General features: G+C 48.5%; 1 protein-coding gene across 1 annotated transcript in view; it reads right to left on the bottom strand.

The window, feature by feature from the left end:
- Window positions 1-15,904, bottom strand: part of lrp4 (low density lipoprotein receptor-related protein 4) — a 99,446-nt gene extending 83,542 nt beyond the window's left edge. Inside the window, exon 1 of the mRNA XM_083653319.1 lies at window positions 15,770-15,904. Within this exon, the coding sequence (XP_083509445.1) occupies window position 15,770 (1 nt within the window). The 5' untranslated portion in view covers window positions 15,771-15,904. The remainder of the gene's footprint in view (window positions 1-15,769) is intronic.
- Window positions 15,905-20,000: the final 4,096 nt, after the last annotated feature.

Here is a 20,000-nt window from a genome sequence, read left to right as displayed (position 1 = left end):
CACGTATCTAGACATGTGATATTATGCAACGTATGTATGTATTACATATCGTTGGATTCCAGAAACGTACGTCAACCTTTGACTCTGACTGGGCTCTCTCTGCATCTGTCTCGGTCAACCTCTCACTCTCCTCACCTTCTCTTCCTCTCTGACTTGAGTTTCAAGCTAGCCGTTCCCGCTTGGTTCACACTTCATTAGATTTTAAACAGCCGAGGAGGCCCGGCTTGAGAGAACTTCCAGAACTGAACTGCTGCACTAAGCTGGATGAGAAGACGGCAGGCAGCCAAGCGGTCCTACAGATCTCTCTGAGCGAGCAGCTGAGGGAGCTCCACACTCGTGTCTTCTTGACACCTCCTCCACACACTGACTGTATACACACACACACACACACACACACACACACACACACACACACACACAATCCACTCCTTGTCAACTTCAGCACTTTGATGTGTTTTCCATGCGGCCGGAGCTCAGCACATTTATGCCGACTTCAACCAAGGGAGGAAAAACATGAGAAAATCCCTCCTCGACATTTCAATAAATAATTCAGCTCATCTGAAGAGGAGAGGAGCACAGTGTTGACACACACACGCACACACTCACTCACACACACACACACACACACACACACACACACACACACAGTGCAAGTCTTCTACAAGGATATCATGGTAAACTAAAAACCAAGATGAAAGTTGTTAACAAAACAATGTTGTGAATTTAAAAATGACTTGAAACTAGGAGTAAGTTAAATTGATTTAAAATCAAGGACATTTCTCCGGGAATTTCTACTTTTTTTGCTGTAGCAAAACATACCGACCCATGACACCACACCACTGTGCCGTATCAAACCCAACCGTGAATTTTGTGAACCGTTAAGACCACACACATCATCTCTCTCTCTCTCTCTCTCTCACACACACACACACACACACACACACACACGTACACACACGGGTGAGGAGGAGTGGGCGAGGCTTGTTTGGTATCAGGTGGATCAGCAGGCAGCATGCTGGAAGGTTGCTGAGGTCTCCGCCTGCTTTGATCTGCCTTATCAGAGCCAGCTCCCACTGCATTCCTCCACACACACGCACGCACGCACACACACACACACACACACACACACACACACACACACACACACACACACACACACACACACACACACACACACACACACACACACACACACACACACACACACCCACACACCCTTCATCTTGGACATTGATGTGTTGTAATGTAGCTTTTTGGTGAACCCACTTCCCTTCAACCTGCTTCAGCTGCTTCTACAGCAGTTCAAGGAGAAGTGGCAGGTGAGTGTTTTGATCTCTGCACCACCCAGATGCCCCCTCGCTCTTTCATTGTAAGGGACTGACACCAAAAGCAGATGTTTTACATCCTGAAACATGTCCTCACATCAAACTCCACTGGAGCTGCTGGACACATCTGGAGGTGTACGACTGGCCACTTATGCACGGAGAAGAAAAACAGAGCCAACTACTTAATAGACCCAGGAATGTCAACTGTATCGCCAATAGCGGTGTTTCATCAGTGTTAAGTGAAGTTGTCCTTTAAAGTATAATCATTATAATACACATTTGCGAAGCACACCTCCATCACACTCCAACACCTCCAAAATGCTACCTTGCCCTTCTCAATTTATCCTTCCATCCTCTTGTCAGATTCTCTCTCTCTCTCTCACACACACAGACACACACACAGACACACACACACACGCACACGCACACGCACACACACACACACACACACACACACACACACACACACACACACACACACACACACACACACACACAGATCATGGTCACTTTTTGGGGGACATTACATAGACTTAAATTCATGGAGACATACAGTATAACCTTAACCACTGAAGCAAAAATCGGCTTTTTACGAAATTGGGGACACAGCTTTTTCACCTTGAGAGGCAGCTGGATTTGTGCGAGGGTATAAATATAAAATATATTGGTTTGAATCTGAATCCAATTGGACAAACCGTCCCCAATTAATCAGTCTGAAATTTGTCCCTGAAAGTGGCCTATCTGACACACCACACACACACACACACACACCCACGCACACACGCACGCACCCACGCACACACACACACACCCACGCACGCACACACACACCCACGCACACACACACCCACGCACACACACACACACACACACACACGAAAAAAGACTAGAGTCAGAAGCCACAGTCTATCTCAGCATGTTAGTCTGTGTAAAACATAATACTGCTGTCACACTCATCAGTGCGCATAGTGTCATTATTGCGTGTGTGTGTGTGTGTGTGTGTGTGTGTGTGTGTGCCTTCGCGTGTGTGTGTTTGTCTATTATGTGTCTTAAAGAAGATGTATTGTGTGCGTCTCTAAGTGGCCTTGAGCAGCACAGTTAATGGCCTCCTCTTTACTGGAGTGCAGCTGAATCAAGTAGGCCTAATGGGACCAATATATCTGCCTAAACAGAGCTCAACACACTGACCCAGCACAGGAGGGGGGGAGGGAGGGAGGGAGGGAGGGATGAGGAGAGAGAGAGAGGACGTTGCGTCCGACTGAAAAGCAGATGTGGACTCCTGAGAGTAATGGAGTCTGCATGTCTGATGAGAAGACTTAATAAAGGTTGTGTCTTTCAGGCGTCTCCATGCTGTTATATCATTAACAACACAAAGCCATACGTCAAGTGCTGAGCAGGAGATGGACTTGCTTTTTCTTCTTATTTTCTCTCCATATACAGTAGATTTCATTCTGACTGATGGAGTGCAGTGTGTTAAGGGGGCACAGACGGACGGTGCGCAGTGTGTTAAGGGGGCACAGTCGGACGGTGGCGCAGTGGTTGCGCTCTCGCCTCACAGCAACAAGGTCCTGGTTTCGATTCCCGCCTGTCGGTGCCCAGTAGTGCCCAGGTGGGCTACCTGCAGACACGCTTCATTGTGTCTGCAGCATGGCAGCACGGGGGCTCGAACCTGTGACCCTCGTGTTGAGAGGCAGGGAATCTATCGTGCACTACCCGGGCGGCGTGGATACCTCTGTGCTGCACGATGCCTCTGTGCTGCACGATGCCTCTGTGCTGCACGATGCCTCTGTGCTGCACGATGCCCCTCTTCAACTCTAACTCTCTCATCCCTCTCTCCTGCCCGCTGTGTCGGACTGTGTTTTCCTCTCACAACCTCTCCTGGCTCCACGAGGCAGCTTATCTGATTGGTGGCAGGTCTGCTCGCTCACCAGCACACATCTCAGTTCGTTGGAGCGGAGTTGGCGCTGCCTGTCTGTCTGTCTCTCTGTCTGTCTGCCTGTCTGTCTGTCTGCCTGTCTCTCTGTCTGTCTGCCTGTCTGCCTGTCTGTCTGTCTGTCTGTCTGTCTGTCTGTCTGCCTGTCTCTCTGTCTGTCTGCCTGTCTGCCTGTCTCTCTGTCTGTCTGCCTGTCTGTCTGTCTGCCTGTCTCTCTGTCTGTCTGCCTGTCTGTCTGTCTGTCTGTCTGTCTGCCTGTCTCTCTGTCTGTCTGCCTGTCTGCCTGTCTGCCTGTCTGTCTCTCTGTCTGTCTGTCTGTCTCTCTCTCTGTCTGTCTGCCTGTCTGTCTGTCTGCCTGTCTGTCTGGCTGCTTGCCTGCCAGCAGAGTTGTTCTTGGCAGTGGCAGTGTGTGTGATGGTCTCTCTCTCTCTCTGCCCTCCTCCACTCCTCCACTCAATAGACCTGTAAGAAGCAGGCTTGGCACCGCTCTGTATTCACACACGCACCTATAACTCACTTTTGATGTGTGAGGCTGACATGAGACTTGATGTATTGTATATCATAGTAAGCTGTATCAAACACATCAAGATATATGAGGATAGGATCGTTTGTTTTAGAAGAGATTAGTCAGGTAACTGACACACATCCACACTCGCAAACACACAAAACTGAAATGTGAAATGTTATGCGATCTCTCCTGTTTCTAAATATATCTGAACCGTTTGGTTTTGAACAGGTAAATCTATTTTTATACGCATTTTACGAAATGTCTATGGGAAAATAAATGGTGGATGAAAATCTCTGGTGCAGTGCTGAAGCAGGAAGTGACGTTTTGACCACTTTGGCTCTCTATTCTCTGAGCAATCTGCAAGACATGCAGGTCTGTCTGCCAGACAAATCCACAAGGTACTACTGAGTTCACACATCTGGCACCTTTTGACAGACGCCGTACGACACCAAAGGAACCCGATACAAAGGTGCTAGTGTAGCATTTTAACATCAATAAATCATTTCCTCACTAATTTAACAAGACTGTTATCATCAAGAAGCCTGTCGGCCTCTGTCAGCCTCCACTCTGCATCCTGCACTGTTTCTCCACCTGGTGGATCTGGAGGGAGATCTGCTGGATGGCAACACCACTTGGACAAACCACAGTTTGATGTAGTATTTTAAGGGGACAGTTCATGAACACACACATTTGGAAACTATTAACCAAATTAACATTAATCAAGTGAATTCATTTGATTAAGTCGGTTAGAGGTTCTTCTAAATGTCGGTTTCGATACATTTTCGGTTAATTGCTCAGCCCTAGTTTATGGCCGTCTAGCTGCCACTGACAAGCCACTAACTGCAACTGACTAACCACTGCCCCGAGGTGACACTACCTACCAGTACCACTAGGAGGAGAATACTGGTGTCTCTCGATGGCAACCAGACACCCCCACAAGGTGTCAGTTAATTTGACACTTCCACTGCCTTTAAATACACACACAGCACATAAAGCTGCTCAAACAAGCTCACACACAATTAAAAGAAGAAGAAAAGGAAAATGCCAAGCCTCAAAGCAATGGGCTCTCTTCATCGACGTTTGTCTCTGCCCTCAGTCAGCCTGTGATCAGGCTCTTTACTCTGGGAACACGTGTCCTCCAGTCACTTATTGAGTCTGTCTGTCTCTGCCCTCAGTCAGCCTGTGATCAGGGTCTTTACTCTGGGAACGTGTCCTCCAGTCACTTATTGAGTCTGTCTGTCTCTGCCCTCAGTCAGCCTGTGATCAGGGTCTTTACTCTGGGAACACGTGTCCTCCAGTCACTTACTGAGTCTGTCTGTCTCTGCCCTCAGTCAGCCTGTGATCAGGGTCTTTACTCTGGGAACACGTGTCCTCCAGTCACTTATTGAGTCTGTCTGTCTCTGCCCTCAGTCAGCCTGTGATCAGGGTCTTTACTCTGGGAACACGTGTCCTCCAGTCACTTATTGAGTCTGTCTGTCTCTGCCCTCAGTCAGCCTGTGATCAGGGTCTTTACTCTGGGAACACGTGTCCTCCAGTCACTTATTGAGCAGGCAGGGAGTCAATATTTAGGAAGGGGCGAAAGGAGGAGAGGAAAGAGGTGGGGCGAGAGAGAGGCCGGCAATGCAGGAAGAGAGGAGGATTATGCTAATGTCACTGAATGCAAACGAGTGTGTGTGTGTGTGTGTGTGTGTGTGTGTGAGTGAGAGAGAGAGAGAGAGAGAGAGAGAGAGAGACAGAGAGAGAGAGGGTAGACAAACAGAAGAGTGAAGGTCAAATTACAACCACATAGTGGGAAATAAATGAGAAACTCTTGGGGGGGGGAGTGAATTGGGTGAGGAACGACTGCTGTCCTGTCTGTCTGGGAGGGAGGGAGGGAAAGATGGATGGATAGAGAGAGAGAGACAGAGAGCAAGAGATGGAGAGGAGGATGGGATGGGGTCCTAATCTTCTCCTCTCCTCCTCTCGCGTCCCGTTGCTCAGCTGCCACAGCTCCGCTCTGATTGGCTGAGACTGCAGAGCGGTGGATTAAAGGATGCAGGGGGTCCCTTCTTAGATTTGGATGTGTGTGTGTGTGTGTGTGTGTTGTGTGTTTGGGGTCTTCAAGTACCCACACACCCATTTCCTAAAAACCTTGCAGACTGGTGTGTGGTGAAAGCGTGGAACAAGCCAAACCTCGTGCTGCGTTTCCAATCTCTCACAAGCCAGATTCTCCTCTTCCACTTCCTCACAGACACCCCCCCCCCCCCCACACACACACACACACACACACAGACAGACACACCCCACCCAAAACCACACATATCCCAGAATCCCCCTCCCTCTCTCCCCCTCTGCTTAACTGTGGGCGTGATGCACCATCTCCCTCACGCCCCATCACTCTGGCCCAAAGCTTTCAGTGTTTCACAACCTCAGCCTTTCAACTCAGCGGGACACCAACAGAGTGTGTGTGGTGTGTGTGTGTGTGTGTGTGTGTGTGTGTGTGTGTGTGTGCGTGTGTGTGTCAGCTCAACTCCTGCTTACTCCAATCTAAGCAAAACGGTAGGACTGAAAGAAAATGATGACTTGGGCATCAGGGGGGGTCTCCCATCACCTGTGCTGTAGTTACCGTTGTTATGCGCGTGCTGTATTATTAATGCGTGTTATTATGGCCGTATCGTTTATGCCTCCTGTGAAAATTGCCCCCCTGATAGCAAATAAATGTTATTGGGCGGAGCCGCGGGAGAGAGATGAGGAAGCCTGAGAGAGCAAAATATAAAGAAACAAGATGGAAGACAGAAGATCAAGACTGCTGGCCGTGTTGTCTCTCTCAGGGAATCTGCAGGTTCAGAGAGACACATTAAGACTTTGAACGCTCTAATCCTGTTTAACAAGCACAATAACACAACTATCTATGAACATGTTCCTGATAGAAGATCAAAGTTTTGAAACGATGAATGGGCAGCATGAGGACATCAGGGAACTAACACAGCATGGTGATGATGTCCACGTTCCAGGAATGACTGTTTCATATCAAGAACCCTTCATTTAGTCCACATTGGAGCCACAGAACCCATATTGATGAGCTGTTGTGGCAGTGAAGGCACCAGGCCATGAGAACTCTGGAACCCAGAGATCCAGAACCTTCACTGGCTTCCCATCTGGACACGCATCAAATTCAAGACGCTGGTACTGGCCTACAGGGCAGTACACCAGACAGCTCCTCCCTATCTGCAATCTATGGTCAGGTTCCAAACCTCACATTCCCTCCGCTCCTCCACCCGTGCAGGTCGCCTCGCCCCTCCACCGCTACGGAGGCTCAAAAGTCGCTCATCCCGATCACGACTCTTCTCGTCCTTGGCGCCACAATGGTGGACCGAGCTCCGCCTTTTCTCAGGACGGCCGAAATCACTGCCCATCTTTCAGCGGAGACTAAAAACACACCTTTTCAGGTGCTCCACCTGGACCCTTCTTGACCTAACATCCTTCTTCTAACTTCTAAAAAAAACAGAATAATGCTTCTTATTCCTTCTTAAAACTATTTTCTACAAATGCTACTCTATTCCTTTTGAAGAAAGTCTTCGCTGACAGAGACCGTGTTGCACAGTTTCTTTCACTACTGTTGACAAAAAATGTGCTTTTGTAAGTGGCTTTGGATAAAAGCATGTGCTAAATGACGTAACGTAACCCGATGAAAGTCCGTTCATAATGTGAACGTTACGGCCGGGCGGAGGTCCCCAAAACTCTCACAGCCCGACGCTGACAGGTGTGAACAGGGCTTCAGTGAGGAGGAGGAGAGTGGCTTCTAGAGACATGGAGGTGGGAGGTTTGGCTGAACGCACTGACCGCAACACTCTCTCTCTCTCTCTCTCTCTCTGCACTTCAGCCTCCTCCTCCTCCTCCTCCTCTTCCTCCTCCTCCTCGCAGCCTTCAAGCCTCTCCAATAAGAGCGTTCCATATTGCATTTCCATAGGAACCAGATGCACAAAGCCCAGCTCATAACCTTGCCGCCACTGATGAGATTTTATGGATTTCAAGCTGCCAAGAACATAAACATACAGGCTCACTAATACAGCCGTGCCTCCATGTCAAAGAGTCTCTCACACAGCTCGCTGTTTGGCCGCTGATCAAAGACAGTAAAGGCTGTTCTGCCATCCTCCTCTCTCTCTCTGTCTGTGTGTGTGTGTGTGTGTGTGTGTGTGTGTGTGTGTGTGTGTGTGTGTGTGTGTGTGTGTGTGTGTGTGTGTGTGTGTGCGCTGGCTGGCTGGCTGGCTGCTGTATTGATGAAAAGCAGGATGTTATTCATTATTTGAAGAAGCCCGTTTTGATTTATGCTTTCATTACATTTCATCAGAGCTAATTAAGGGCGTGTCCTTGAGATGCGTGACCCCGCGGCGCGCTCGCCCGTCCTGCTCTTGGCACGCCGAGGCGTGGAGACGGAAGCCACAGTGTTGTTTACACGCTTCGGTTTATCACACGGTGGTGAGGGCGAGTTCACGCTACTCTGTTTATTTCACACCCTCAGCACATTTTGTTACGTTTCATTTCTTAAGTGGTGATCCAAGGGGCGCCCGGGGTAGTGCGGCGGTAGATTCCCTGCCCGCCAACACGAGGGTCGCGGGTTCGAGCCCCCCGAGTTACCTCTGGCTTGGTCGGGCGTCCATACAGGCACAATTGGCTGTAATTCACTGTGGGTGGGAAGCCGGATATGGGTACGTGTCCTGGTCGCTACGCTAGCGCCTCCTATGGTCGGTGGTGGAGTGGCTGTTTGGAGGGGAGAGGAACTGGGGGGGGGGGGGGGGGGTAGCGTGATCCTCCCACGCGCTGTCAGGTGAAAAGAAGCGGCTGGCGACTGCACATGGGCGGCTGTAGCTCAGGAGGTAGAGCGGGTCGTCCACTAATCGCTTTGGATAAAAGAGGTCGGTGGTTCGATTCCCGGCTCCTCCAGTCTGCATGTCGAAGTGTCCCTGGGCAAGATACTGAACCCCAAATAGCTCCCGTTGGTGTGCCAGCACCCTGCGTGATAACCTGCCGCCATCGGTGTGTGAATGGGTGAATGTACCTACTGACTGTAAAGCGCTTTGGATAAAAGCGCTATATAAATGCAGGCCATTTACCATTTACATGTATCGGAGGAAGCATGGTGCTAGTCTACAACTCTCTCCAGATAGGCGGAGGGGGTGGAGCAACGACCGGGACAGCAGGGGGAATTAGCCAAGTACAATTGGGGAGAAAATGGGAGACAGAAAAGTTATCCTAGATATCCTATTTTTGGGTGGAAAGCGCTCATTGCTGTGCTGTTGTTTTAACAATAACAACAATAACAATAACAATAACAATAATAACAATAATAATAATAATAATTATTATTATTATTATTATTATTATTATTATTATTATTATTAATGTGACAAGTGTGCTGCTCCTCCTAGAGATCAGCTGTTCCCCTCTGGACTGTGCTGATGAAGTGTGTGCAGCTGTGAGAGTGCACAGCACAAATGGACTTCCATTCATATGAAAAGGTTGTGGATAATGGATAGTGGCAGCAGCACAGTGGGTGGACAGCAGCTGCTGTGGCTTGCTGGCCGCTGACTGTCCAGGCAAACACACACTCACTGCTTTCAAGCCCAGATGAAAACAAGACAAGGAGCTTGTGGCGGTGGATTCTGTGGAAGCGGCTCTGCCGGGGAATCGAACTCGAGAGTCTGCAGTCTGACTCCCAGTCTGCCTTTAAATTGTTTCTGAGTAAGCAGATTTATGGTTCCAAACCCCCCCCCCCCCCCCGGTCCACTATAAAGACACAGACCCCCCCGGTCCACTATAAAGACACAGACCCCCCCAGTCCACTATAAAGACACAGACCCCCCCCAGTCCACTATAAAGACACAGATGCCACATGTGAGAAGTGACGGCTGTTAAGTCCATTTCCTCCTGTCCTCCTCACCTTCCTCTGCCCCCCCCCCCCCCCCCCCACCTCTGGGGAGGACAGAGCTCCTCCACTGACACTCCCAAAACACACACACACGTGCAATGTACACGTGCACAATTTACACCAAGCGGCAACAGACATCTTCGACAAATGAATCCAACGCGGAAGTGCGAAGAACTGCAGTTCCTCAAATGGCCACGTGAGGCTGGCTCCAAAAAAACAGTGTCATTCACCATACACACCCATGTTAAAATGCCTGACTTTACAGCAGAAATAAAGATGATTACAGCCTGGTTCAAAAACGTATTTTTTTGACTCTATAGCTAATTCCAACGTTCATGACAAGGAGGTCAATTGTTATATAACTCACCCATTTATATACAGTATGGCTTCAGAAATAAGTCAGGTTGTATAGAAGTGAATGGGAAGATGACCCTTATGGTCTCAATGACTAGTTTCAAGTCTTCTTCAATACAACATGATGTTCATTTAGTAAATTATGGTCCCATTTAGAGTCAAATAGACAATAAAACAGGCTATGCTTTGGGGAGTAATTGACAAAAAAAATATGGCGACTGTCAAAATGCCAAATTGAAGGCTTCAAAACAGGTCCGCAAACCAATGGGTGATGTCAGGACTTCATCTGCACACACATTCTTACTCTTCCCCGTCTTCTCTGCAGCTCTGCCCCCACCCAGGACTCTCTCTGTGTGTGTGTGTGTGCAGCTCTGCCCCCACCCAGGACTCTCTCTCTGTGTGTGTGTGTGCAGCTCTGCCCCCACCCAGGACTCTCTGTGTGTGTGCAGCTCTGCCCCCACCCAGGACTCTCTCTCTGTGTGTGTGTGTGCAGCTCTGCCCCCACCCAGGACTCTCTGTGTGTGTGTGTGTGTGTGCAGCTCTGCCCCCACCCAGAGCTCTCTCTCTCTGTGTGCAGCTCTGCCCCCACCCAGAGCTCTCTCTCTGTGTGTGCAGCTCTGCCCCCACCCAGGGCTCTCTCTCTGTGTGTGCAGCTCTGCCCCCACCCAGGGCTCTCTCTCTGTGTGTGCAGCTCTGCCTCCACCCAGAGCTCTCTCTCTCTCTGTGCAGTCATGGAACTTTAGCTGGGTGAAGACAAGACAATAACACACAACAGTGTCACACACACACACACACACACACACACACACACACACACACACACACACACACACACACACAGCCCCATCTGCACTAGACAATTTCGACAAAATTCCACATCCTAATTAGATCAGGGCTTTACATGGACAGCTCCATAGACACAAGTTTACCACTTTTGCTTTGCTACTATTCTCCTGAGTCGCATGCACGCGCGCACGCACGCACACACACACACACGCACACGCACGCGCACGCGCACGCGCACGCACGCACGCACGCACGCACACACACACACACACACACGCACACGCACGCGCACGCGCACGCGCACGCACACGCACACGCACACGCACGCACGCACGCACGCACACACACACACACACACACACACACACACGCGCGTGCGCAAACACACACACACACTCCTCCTGTGTGTTGCTAGAGAATTGTGCTTTCTCTGGAAATTGGTAAATTGATATAAATTGGGCCTGGAACCTCAGCTGTGTGTGTGTGTGTGTGTGTGTGTGTGTGTGTGTGTGTGTGTGTGTGTGTGTGTGTGTGTGTGTTCCTTCAGATGCTACACTCTCACGGTCACATGGTGGAAATGGCTGTCTCTCCCTGCACTGACACAGCAGCTCCATAAAGTCAGCTCCTCCAGTGCTTTGTGAAGGTTGTTAAAAAACAGAACATTTCACTCCTTGAATTTTACCATGCGGCTCAGTTCATCCAATCAGCGCAAGAGAAGCCGGGTCACATGACCTGCACTCTCCTCAGTAACACACACACACACACACACACACACACACACACACACACACACCTCTAACAGAGCTTTGTCAGAGCAAATTCTGCCAAAATATATGTCATAACCCAGCTCTGTGGGTTATGGCAAAAGAAGGGAACAGGGTGCAAAGTGCCAAAAATAGAAAGTATTTATTATAATAATGTCATTTAATTTAATTTAATTTTTTATATTTAAAAAATAGTATCTCACTTCCATCTATTTCTTTACAATTATTGGGAAAAGTACACATAGCATCTGCATAAGTTTGCTGTGAGTGGACTTTGTTGTCACACTAGCAAAGTTCAACATGACTGAGTAGATGGTATTGGAGAGCAAACTGTGGAGCCACAGAGCAGATGGATCTGGATCCATATCAGAGCAGCAGCAGAGAGAGAGAGTGTGCTGGTGTGGGACTAATCACTCAGTGGATACAGCTAGTTCTTCAGTTCAATACCCAGCCGCTAAAACCACAATGAATCTGCCTGATATGAAGTATGTGATTAGGAGATTGACTGGGCCCAGTCCAAGAGGCCGAGTGGCCCGGGCCATGATGTAGCGCGGGAATCGATCAGACAGACAGTACTAATGGATTGGGAAGGTCCAGTTGGACACTGTGATATCTGTCAGCTGCTTCCGTGTGTCTGCTTAAACGAGCCACGCAGCGCTCCGGTCAATACGTGCCGATCAGACTCACTGAACATTCAATTTGCCGGCGATCAATAGCGCTTAGCATCCCCTAACTAGCCTAATGTGACAGAGGAAGACAAATGGAGAAAGAACACCCCACACACACACACACTGATTGGCTGAGCACAGACATGGGCAAAATACATCCCCAGCGCCTGAACTGGCCTGTGGACCATCTCAACCCAGCCCGCAACGTCCTCAAAGGAAAACAAAACGACCCCCCAAAACTCAATAAAGGCAGCATTATATTAATAAATCTCAGGGTGAATGATTAAAATTAGTCTATACTGTTATTTATACTGTTAAATTTTTTGATCATTCTAAAACTGCTGAGTCCATTATAACATAATGCCACGTGTTTCATCAGTGACCTATGCAGTGGTCCGCGTCAGACAATTAGCAAGATGTAGGCTAATTGAAAACGTGATGCTGCAGTTAAGTGAATTAAGTGGATTGTTTTATGCGAGTACATCTTTTCCGTGTAACCTCAGAGAGCCTCACACCAGACTGACACAGACAGCTGTAAAAGAAAGAAAGAGAAAAGAAGTAAACATTTGCTTAACAGAAAAAGGCCTTCTGGGCAAACAGCACCTAAAATATAGTTTAACATAATTCAGTCCTACTGCGTTTCATGTTTCACTTCAATTGTCCAGCCTCTTGGCTCCCTTTAGAGTCAGTGTGGCCGTCTGGGCTCAGGATGTGTCAGACAAAAGGAGAGCAGGACGGAAGGCAAAGAAAGGGAGAAGAAGGTCCAAACATGGAGGTTCCACATGGATCCAGAGGAGCATGCTGACCATCTCCTCCACTTGACAGACTTGACACTGACATGCTCTGCTACATGGATCCAGAGGAGCATGCTGACCATCTCCTCCACTTGACAGACTTGGCACTGACATGCTCTGCTACATGGATCCAGAGGAGCATGCTGACCATCTCCTCCACTTGACAGACTTGACACTGACATGCTCTGCTACAAAGCACTCCTGTCTGGCGGCGTTGCCAAGGCCCACTCCGGAGCCCGCCGCCCGCCCGTGCCAAAAGCCACTCAGCCGTTATTGCTCTGGGCGCACAGCGAGGGTTTGGTTCTAACATCAGAAACACGACCTGCTCGCCGCTTCACTAGGTGATGATGGGATCCATATGGGTCCAATTATAGATTATTTTTTCCTTATTTTGAGTCTTTATTTATCCAGGGAGAGTCGGCTGAGTAACGCCCGCGCTTTCCCAGCAAAAGCTCCCACAGTTACACGTGTAAAGCTGCCCACTTCAACCAGTCCTCTACTGTCGGACACTGGCAGCTGCTGCTTCAGGAGGTACAGAGGTTTGTCCACTCATCGTCGCTTTGGATAAGAGAGGCCGGTGGTTCGATCCCCGGTTCCACCACTCTGCATTGTCGACGTGCCCTTGGGCAAGATACTGAAACCCAAATAGCTCCATCGGTGTATGAATGTGTGTGAATGGATGAATATAGGCACATTGTAAAGTGCTTTGGACCATTCAATACAACTACGGAGCATCTAACTTGTGATGTGATTTGGCGCTATAAATATGTCATTAAGTGAAGTTATACTTTAATGTCCCCCGTGGGGAAATTCATCCTCTGCTCAATGGCAGCGTGCATGACAGTAAGTATTAAGGGAGGGGGGAGCATCACTCATTCACTTTGTCCACCCACATTTGCCAAGCCGGTCTGAGGATTGGAACCAGCGACCTACAAGTGGACGTGGTGAGATGAACGATGGGCTGACTGGCTCAACGCTGTGAACCTGTCAGATGAATGTATAATAAGCAAATTTAGGAGCAGACTTTTGGTCAAAAGCCACTGCAGTGTGGAGAAGTTTGAGAGAAGGTCTTCAGTCAGAAGAGAGCAGGACAAAGAGACTCAGGGTTTTCGTTTAAATTCACTGGCCAAACACAACCGACTCAAAACCTTGGAGGCGATCTTGACCACAAAAAACACACAGCGAGAAGAAGCAACGGGTTGGAGATGGGATCTGAAACAGTGGCTTCCTCCTGTGGTCTGGACATAACAGACAAGAGAACAAAGATCAGGTTTGCTGCCAAAAATCCACTTTGAACATCTCAGATGGAAAGCTCCACCAGCCGTCTATCAATGTCGGCTCACACAGAGCACATTTCAAAATAAGAGTGATTGATTGATCCAGGAAACACAATAAACAGTCTTGTATTGGACAGCACGGTGGCCTTGTCCATTAGAACTTGCATGACTGCTCCAACCATCTCTCTCATTGACGTGGCTCTTGCACCGCAATATAAGACCCCACCCAAGACCTCACATGCCTCCTCCGATACATGTGCCAGCCGCTTCTATTCACCTGACAGCGAGGTTTTCCACTGGCAGGAGGTAGCACGTGTGGGACCGGAGAAACACATTATTCCCACCAGTTCCCCTCCCACTGAGCATGCAGGCACCCCGACCAGAGGAGATGCTAGTGCAGCAACAAGGACACATACCGTTGTCCGACTTCCCACCCGCGCAGACACGGCCAATTGGGTCTGTAGGGACGCCCGACCAAGCCGGTGGCAACAACGGGCCACGAACCCGAACCCGCGGCCCTCATGTTGGTAGGCGAGGGAATAGACCGCTACACCACCCACCACCCGGGCGCCCGTCAAAGTGGATTTTAAGAACGAAATCAAACTGGTGAGTGTTTATTTTTCACATCTGCTTTGCATCAGCTCCTGGAAGAACACCGTCTCATCAGAGCCCGTCTTCAGCCAGACGCTTCTCTCCCCCAATGCATGCAGGCACCATTTCCTCCAGGGTTTTGAACTGGATACGTTCAGACTCAAGATGCATAAGTACATAACAAATGACTTAGGGGACATTCAAACCAAAAGCGTCTTTCTGCAATTAATTCTCTATGTAAGGACGCGCTAGACGTGCTCCTCTTTAATGAACGCACCTGGCGTTTCAGCGCTGGTGTTGTTTTTGGAGGAGCGCTGTGGGCGTTTTTAAGCTAAAAAAAGTTGAACATTAGAGGAAAATCCCCCTGATCGTCTTTTTCACTCCTCCTACCTTTTCTCCTCCCGAGGGATTTTCAACCTCGGCTGCTGCCAGAATTGGCAATAATCTGGCTTTCATGTTGACGGTGAACAAACATCAAACAGACAAAACCAGCTGGCTACCGTCCGTGTGGTCGTTGTGTTCTGATCTGTGCTGCACGCGACTGCAGGGGGAAACAAACGGAGCGCAAAAAAAACGCTCCGTGCGCTGTGTTTTTGTGCACAATGGAAGCGCTCTCAACATGATTTTCATAGCGTTCTGACTGAAAAAAATGCTTTTGGTGTGAATGTCCCCTTACTCCTTGAGGCTGTCAGAAGGAGATAGATAGAGAGATGGAGAGATGGATAGATGGTTAATAGATAGATAGATAGATAGATAGAGAGATAGATAGATAATAGATAGATAGATACTGTAGATAGATAGATAGATAGATACTGTAGATACTGTAGATAGATGGATAGATAGAGAGGTGTGTGAACTCACTGCATCCATCCTCGTCACTGTGGTCACCGCAGTCGTTGTCCCCGTCACACTGCCACTGGGCCGGGATGCAGGTGCACTCCCCGAACGCACTGACGGCGCACGTGAAGTGGTTCCTCCCACACGAACACTCAGCGCTGCCCCGCACTCCTGCACACACACACACACACGGGAGGAAGAAAGGTTAGGGCTCGTTATAGACATCATCTGTGACGTTGTCATATGCAAAAAGGTCCATTTTGTTACACTTGATATTATAGTCAATTGATACAACAGAACAGTGATTCCTCCTATTGATAGTATTCTGTTACATCACCACACAGCCATTTTGGTAGGAAAACAACAGGTGATTGTGATCAATTAACAGGTGATTACAATCAAGTGACACTTACAGCCAATGAGCTGTGTGTATTGTAGCGCCATATTGGTAGGAAAAAGGCTTGTGACATCATCGGAATACTATGAATAGTCAGTTTACAAAGCTTTTCCCGACTGTACAAGCTACACCGGAGGTTAACACAGGGGCTCGAACCTGTGACCTTCGTGTTGGTAGGAAGGGAATCTAGCGCTGCACTACAGTACCTGTGAGATTATCTTTTTTGGACTTTTCAGCAGCAGCAGTCACACCTGGGTCAGACAGTGCGTTTATAAATGTAATTAAACGTCACATCGTCATCGCATCATGTCTGTTTTCAGCTGTCTGGAACAGCAGCACACGCAGCTGTACTTTGCCACACAGGGACACATTTTGTCCCCCGCAGCACTCATTTGGTACTGCATGCAGATTGAAACTAACACTATGAAAAGACTATGTGAAGACAGTAGATCTGTGCACAGAGCGTTCACATTAGGAAGAAGAGGAGTGGAAATGCACCTCCTTTGTCTGAGGAGGCAAAAGACATTAGCACACACACACACACCACACACACGCACCACACACACAGACGCTCACACACACACACACACCACACACACACGCACCACACACAGACGCTCACACACACACACACACCACACACACACGCACCACACACACAGACGCTCACGCACACACCACACACATTAGCACTGAGACACTTTTAATAGCTGCCTTGTCACCGCTCCAATGAGCTGTGTACTGTAAACTCAAGCTAATACACTCCATACTGCCTTCACTACACTATATCACTGTGTGTGTGTGTGTGTGTGTGTGTGTGTGTGTGTGTGTGTGTGTGTGTGTGTGTGTGTGTGTGTGTGTGTGTGTGGATGCGGGTGTGTGTGTGTGAGTGATTAATAAGGTTTCAGATGGAGTTTGAAGCATTGCTTTGTGCCATGTGAGGAGTGCAATAAATATGTCTGACCTTAACATAACTGGCTTTCATTAAATTAGGCTCTTTTGTCAGAACACAGTACACAACGGGGGGTGTGTGTGTGTGTGTGTGTGTGTGTGTGTGTGTGTGTGTGTGTGTGTGTGTGTGTGTGTGTGTGTGTGTGTGAGTGTGTATACGAGCGAGAGAGAGAGGCAGAGAAAGAGAGGAGGAAAGAGAGAACATTATGATTGAGTGTGAAGCCATTCTGCCTCCTCAGGTAGTTTTATCTCCTTTGAGTTAACCATGCAGGAAGTGATGAGGTTCTAAGTGTGTGTGTGTGTGTGTGTGTGTGTGTGTGTGTGTGTGTGTGTGTGTGTGTGTGTGTGTGTGTGTGTGTGTGTGTACGTCTTGATGTTTCCAGCAGAGACCCTTTGTGATAAGTAGGGCAAGCGTCTTTTTAACAACAAGACCCTTCTCTGTTACACAGCCTGCTCCACTCACACACGCATCTGCATCCAGACAAACAGCTTCCCCAAAACACACACAACACCACACACGTCACAAAACACACACAACACCACACACACACACATCACAAAACACACAGAACACCACACACACACAACACCACACAACACCAACACACGTCATAAAACACACACAACACACACATCACAAAACACACACAACACGACACACACATACACACGTCACAGAATACACGAGTCCACAAAACAATGGGTGACGTCACACTCACTGACTACACTACTTTTTTTTTTACAGTCTATGATCTACAGATCTACACGTCCATCACAGCATCACAGTCTATGATCTACAGATCTACACGTCCATCACAGCATCACAGTCTATGATCTACAGATCTACACGCCCATCACAGCATCACAGTCTATGATCTACAGATCTACACGTCCATCACAGCATCACAGTCTATGATCTACAGATCTACACGTCCATCACAGCATCACAGTCTATGATCTACAGATCTACATGTCAATCACAGCATCACAGTCTATGATCTACAGATCTACACGTCCATCACAGCATCACAGTCTATGATCTACAGATCTACACGTCCATCACAGCATCACAGTCTATGATCTACAGATCTACATGTCAATCACAGCATCACAGTCTATGATCTACAGATCTACACGTCCATCACAGCATCACAGTCTATGATCTACAGATCTACATGTCAATCACAGCATCACAGTCTATGATCTACAGATCTACATGTCAATCACAGCATCACAGTCTATGATCTACAGATCTACATGTCAATCACAGCATCACAGTCTATGATCTACAGATCTACACGTCCATCACAGCATCACAGTCTATGATCTACAGATCTACACACCCATCACAGCATCACAGTCTATGATCTACAGATCTACACACCCATCACAGCATCACAGTCTATGATCTACAGATCTACACACCCATCACAGCATCACAGTCTATGATCTACACGTCCATCACAGCATCACAGTCTATGATCTACAGATCTACACGTCCATCACAGCATCACAGTCTATGATCTACAGATCTACACGCCCATCACAGCATCACAGTCTATGATCTACAGATCTACACGTCCATCACAGCATCACAGTCTATGATCTACAGATCTACACGTCCATCACAGCATCAGTCTATGATCTACAGATCTACACGCCCATCACAGCATCACAGTCTATGATCTACAGATCTACACGCCCATCACAGCATCAGTCTATGATCTACAGATCTACACGCCCATCACAGCATCACAGTCTATGATCTATAGATCTACACGTCCATCACAGCATCAGTCTATGATCTACAGATCTACACGTCCATCACAGCATCACAGTCTATGATCTACAGATCTACATGTCAATCACAGCATCACAGTCTATGATCTACAGATCTACACGTCCATCACAGCATCACAGTCTATGATCTACAGATCTACACGTCCATCACAGCATCACGATTTCAGACGATTTCTTTTATTATCACACGAACACTTCAACACATGCATGCAGCCACAACACACTCATGCTGACGGTGGCCGGTGAAATTTGTTCTCTGCATTTGACCCATCCAGGCTTGTCCTTTCCTCCAGGGGGCAGGCCAGGAGCAGTGGTCGCTTTTTCTTTCCAGCGCCCAGGGACCTTCATTGGACCATCATTGGACCAACTTCAGATGTTGTCGTCACTGGTCGGATGACGATCTTCTGCATGTTTTTAGTGGGGGGTTATGTACGGAGGAACCCCCTGAGGAGTACGGGGAGAACATGCAAACTCCACACAGAAAGGCCCTTTCGACAAGATAGCCCACCTGGGCAGTAGGCACTGAAGATATGGGGGGGTCACAACTCTAGCGCCCACAGCGTCCCAGGCGAGAATCGAACTCAGGACCTTCTAGCTGTGAGGCGACAGCGCTACCGAACCCAGTCTGATCCAGTATGATCTACAGATCTACACGCCCATCACAGCAAATCATGTCCAGTACAACCAATAAATAAAGGCTTCCCATTTTGCTCTCACTTTGAAACCCATTAATGAGTGTGTGTGTGTGTGTGTGTGTGTGTGTGTGTGTGTGTGTGTGTGTGTGTGTGTGTGTGTGTGTGTGTGTGTGTGTGTGTGTGTGTGTGTGTGTGTGCGCGTGTGCGTGTGCGTGTGTGTGTGCGTGCACGTGTGTGTGGTTCCTGGCCGTGTGTGTTTGTTGCTGAAGCTGGCCTGGAGCAACAAACCCAGAGCTTCTTGGAACGTGTGTATGTGTGCGGGTGTGTTAGTGTGTGCGTGTGTGTGGTTCCTGGCCGTGTGTGTGTGTGTGTATGTGTGTGTGTGTGTGTGTGTGTGTGTGCGCGTGTGGTTCCTGGCCGTGTGTGTGTGCATGCGTGTGGTTGCTGGCCGCCTCACAAAGGCATCAGTCAA

The sequence above is a fragment of the Poromitra crassiceps genome, assembly GCF_964638095.1.
Source record: "Poromitra crassiceps genome assembly, chromosome: 16".
NCBI classification, from domain to species: domain Eukaryota; kingdom Metazoa; phylum Chordata; class Actinopteri; order Beryciformes; family Melamphaidae; genus Poromitra; species Poromitra crassiceps.
The sequence above is the reverse complement of the archived record's forward strand: the minus strand, read 5'-3'. Positions and strand labels throughout refer to the sequence as shown.